At 48.6% G+C, this 2,798-nt stretch overlaps 1 protein-coding gene across 2 annotated transcripts in view; it reads right to left on the minus strand.

Annotated features, from left to right (window-relative positions):
* Nucleotides 1-533: 533 nt before the first annotated feature.
* Nucleotides 534-2,798, minus strand: part of Sparc (secreted protein acidic and cysteine rich) — a 26,119-nt gene continuing 23,854 nt past the window's right edge. For both annotated transcript variants that reach the window (XM_021176171.2, XM_021176170.2), the window contains exons 9-10: nucleotides 2,287-2,435; nucleotides 534-1,682 (exon numbers count right to left, since the gene is read on the minus strand). In XM_021176171.2, coding sequence (XP_021031830.1) covers nucleotides 1,654-1,682; nucleotides 2,287-2,435 — 178 coding nt within the window. In that variant the 3' untranslated portion in view covers nucleotides 534-1,653. The remainder of the gene's footprint in view (nucleotides 1,683-2,286; nucleotides 2,436-2,798) is intronic.

The following is a 2,798-nucleotide window of genomic DNA, read 5'->3' on the forward strand; positions in this document are numbered from 1 at the left end:
TCAGCTCCCTAGAATTTTGTGTGAAGAAAATGTCTTGATTTGGGGTGAACACAGCTTGATTCTCAGACACTTGAAAGGTGGCTGGAATGATTAAGGAACTAATACACACACACACACACAGAGGATGGGGGTGTGTGTAGTCTTGTGTAGTCCAGGCTGGCCTCCAGCTCACTTGTAGCTAAGGATGACTTTGGACATTTGACTGTCCTGCCTCCACCTCGTTGGGGCTGGGATTTCAAACATTCACCGCCACAGCCAGCTTAGGTTGCGCTGACAATCGAACCTGGGCTTCGTTCATACTGGATAAGCACTTTACCAACTGAGCTACATCTCAGCCCAGGAACTGGCTTCTTCATGTGTTAAATTAGTGCTCACAGGAGCCATAGCTTCCCTGTCTGAGCGTGTGAATATGTGTGTGTGTATAAAAGCACAGTGGAGTGTTTGCTTCTGTGCACAAGTATGGCCATGTTTGTGCACACCTGAAAACGAAGCACCTGAGAGTAAGACACACATACCATCACCGGGACGGGAAGGCCGTTTCTAAGTTGTTACTTTTTATTTTGAAAGACTTGTCAAGCTCTTCACATCGCTGTGAGAGTTTGCATGGTTAATGAGAAGCAGCTTTTTCATGAAATGCTTGGAGGGGAACAATTTCTCAGCCTGTGAGATCTGACCATTCCGTTGGCTTGGAAGTTTCTCTTGATTAGTAGAAGGTTTCAAGTGGCAGGGGGTGGGGAGAGGTGAGGGGGGAACATGCTAGAAACTTTATGACAGCCATCTAGATGTGAAAAAAAATCAAACCAATTCACCAGTCTCACTTTCTCTACGTTACAACCTTTTCTGTCTTCCTCTTGAGTCTCACTTTCCTGAAACAGCCTCCCAGTGCCTAGAGCTCCCGGCAAGAGCCTGAAAGCCCATTAGCAGTTGAGTACGAGAATCGAGAATCCCGAGTGATGTTCTGACCCACCAATGGCTCCTGTGGCTCACCAAAATTAAAACCAACAGCCAAACATGGAAAGAAATGCCCAAAGAGTCGGGGAGACAGCAAGGTCCCGGGCTGCTGGGAGTCTGTCATGTGTGCCACAGCTCTGGATTATTCTGTCTTTCCTTGACCTAGGCTACTAAGACTTGCCACCTGGGTTCTGACTGGTGGGTCCTCAGGTCTCACAGCATCTTTACCCAAATTTTGTACCTGTGTCTGTAACTTCCTTCTGCCTACCTCATCCACCAGGGGAAGACCCCAGGAAGCCCACATCCCCCCAAATGAAATAAGCACAGAGTCTGGGTGAGTGTTAAGAATCAAGTGCAAAATAGAAATGAAAGCTGGAGATATCTTGTGCTTGTGGACGGTGAGCTTATGCAACTCCGTTTCCAACACAGCCAGTGAGACACTGGGTAGTGCAGGGGACCAGGAGGATGTGGATGGGCCATGGCCTCAGAGTTCTGTGGGAAAATGCTGTGACTTGGGTTCTAGTTTCTTTCTTACTTTGTTTGTTTTTTTTTTTAGCACCGTTAATGTATTCAGTTAAATCTGTGTTAGCACCTTATCCCCAGGCGGAACAGCCAACCATCCAAACATTTTAAACAAGGGGGTAATGGGAGGGGGGACACATCAGAGGGAGAGAGTTCAGGACTGCAGCAGGAGGCGTGAACTTAGATCACCAGATCCTTGTTGATGTCCTCTGCAAAGGAAGAAGGGGCGTGGTTAAAATAAGGCTCTACCACTTGGAAACAGGAGGGGGCTGGTCGGGAAGAGAAGGGGGGCAGTGGGAGTGGGAGCAGGAGAGGGAAATGGACCGCGAAGATGATCAAATATATCAGGTACATGAGTGAAGATGTCGTGATGAAATCCATGATTGTGAATCATCAACATATGCTAATACAACAGAGGCTGGGTGTCCATCCTAGGGTCTGTTAGATTCACTTCCATCCCAAAACTCAGGGGTCAGTGACCAGTCAAGGGCACTGGGAAGTGCCTGAATGGGACCTTGATCTCCCTGACTCTGGCCTATTTCCATCTCTTGCGCTGGTTGCCAAGTCACACTTCCTGTTTCCTCTCACCAGGCAGCCAGTTCCCAAAATAATGCTTATATGGAATGAGGAGTAATATTTGAGGTCCAGTTAAAGAGACCTTTAGGGCACAAAGTCAGAGAGAGCAGAGATAAGTTAAATAGGCAAAGGAGACAGACAGGACAGACAAATAGCAGGCAAAGCCACCAGGAGGGCAAGGGACAACATCCCATCCCTCAAGGACACTTCTTCCCATCCTTAAGCCCAAACACTCACGCTCCTTGATGCCAAAGCAGCCGGCCCATTCCTCCAGGGCAATGTACTTGTCGTTGTCTAGGTCACAGGTCTCAAAGAAACGTGTGGTGCAATGTTCCATGGGGATGAGGGGAGCGCGCAGTGGGGCCAGCTCAGTGTGGGACAGGTACCTGGCAGGGAAGAGTAGGGAAGGGTGTGAGCGTGGGAGAACACACAGCCCAGTATGGGAAGACCAGTGGTAGGAGCCCAGGGCTGGGATCCTGGCTTTACCCACAGCTCTGCCATGGTCCTGCAGGAGAGACCCATGACACCACCACACGACCCTACTCTGGGCCTCAGTTTCCTAGCCCATCTGACAGGGGAAGTAAGTGAAGTTGTTCCAGTTCTGAGTCTATAGGCTCCATTGTAAGGGTAACTTGGATGAGTGTTGGGGACATAGAAACAATATATTCGGCACCTCAGTTATGGCACGTCAAAGTCTGTGAGATTGCAATATAGATTGTTGTTCTTTTCTTTTCTTTCTTTCTTTCTTT

Source organism: Mus caroli, chromosome 11 (assembly GCF_900094665.2).
Source record: "Mus caroli chromosome 11, CAROLI_EIJ_v1.1, whole genome shotgun sequence".
Lineage (NCBI taxonomy): Eukaryota > Metazoa > Chordata > Mammalia > Rodentia > Muridae > Mus > Mus caroli.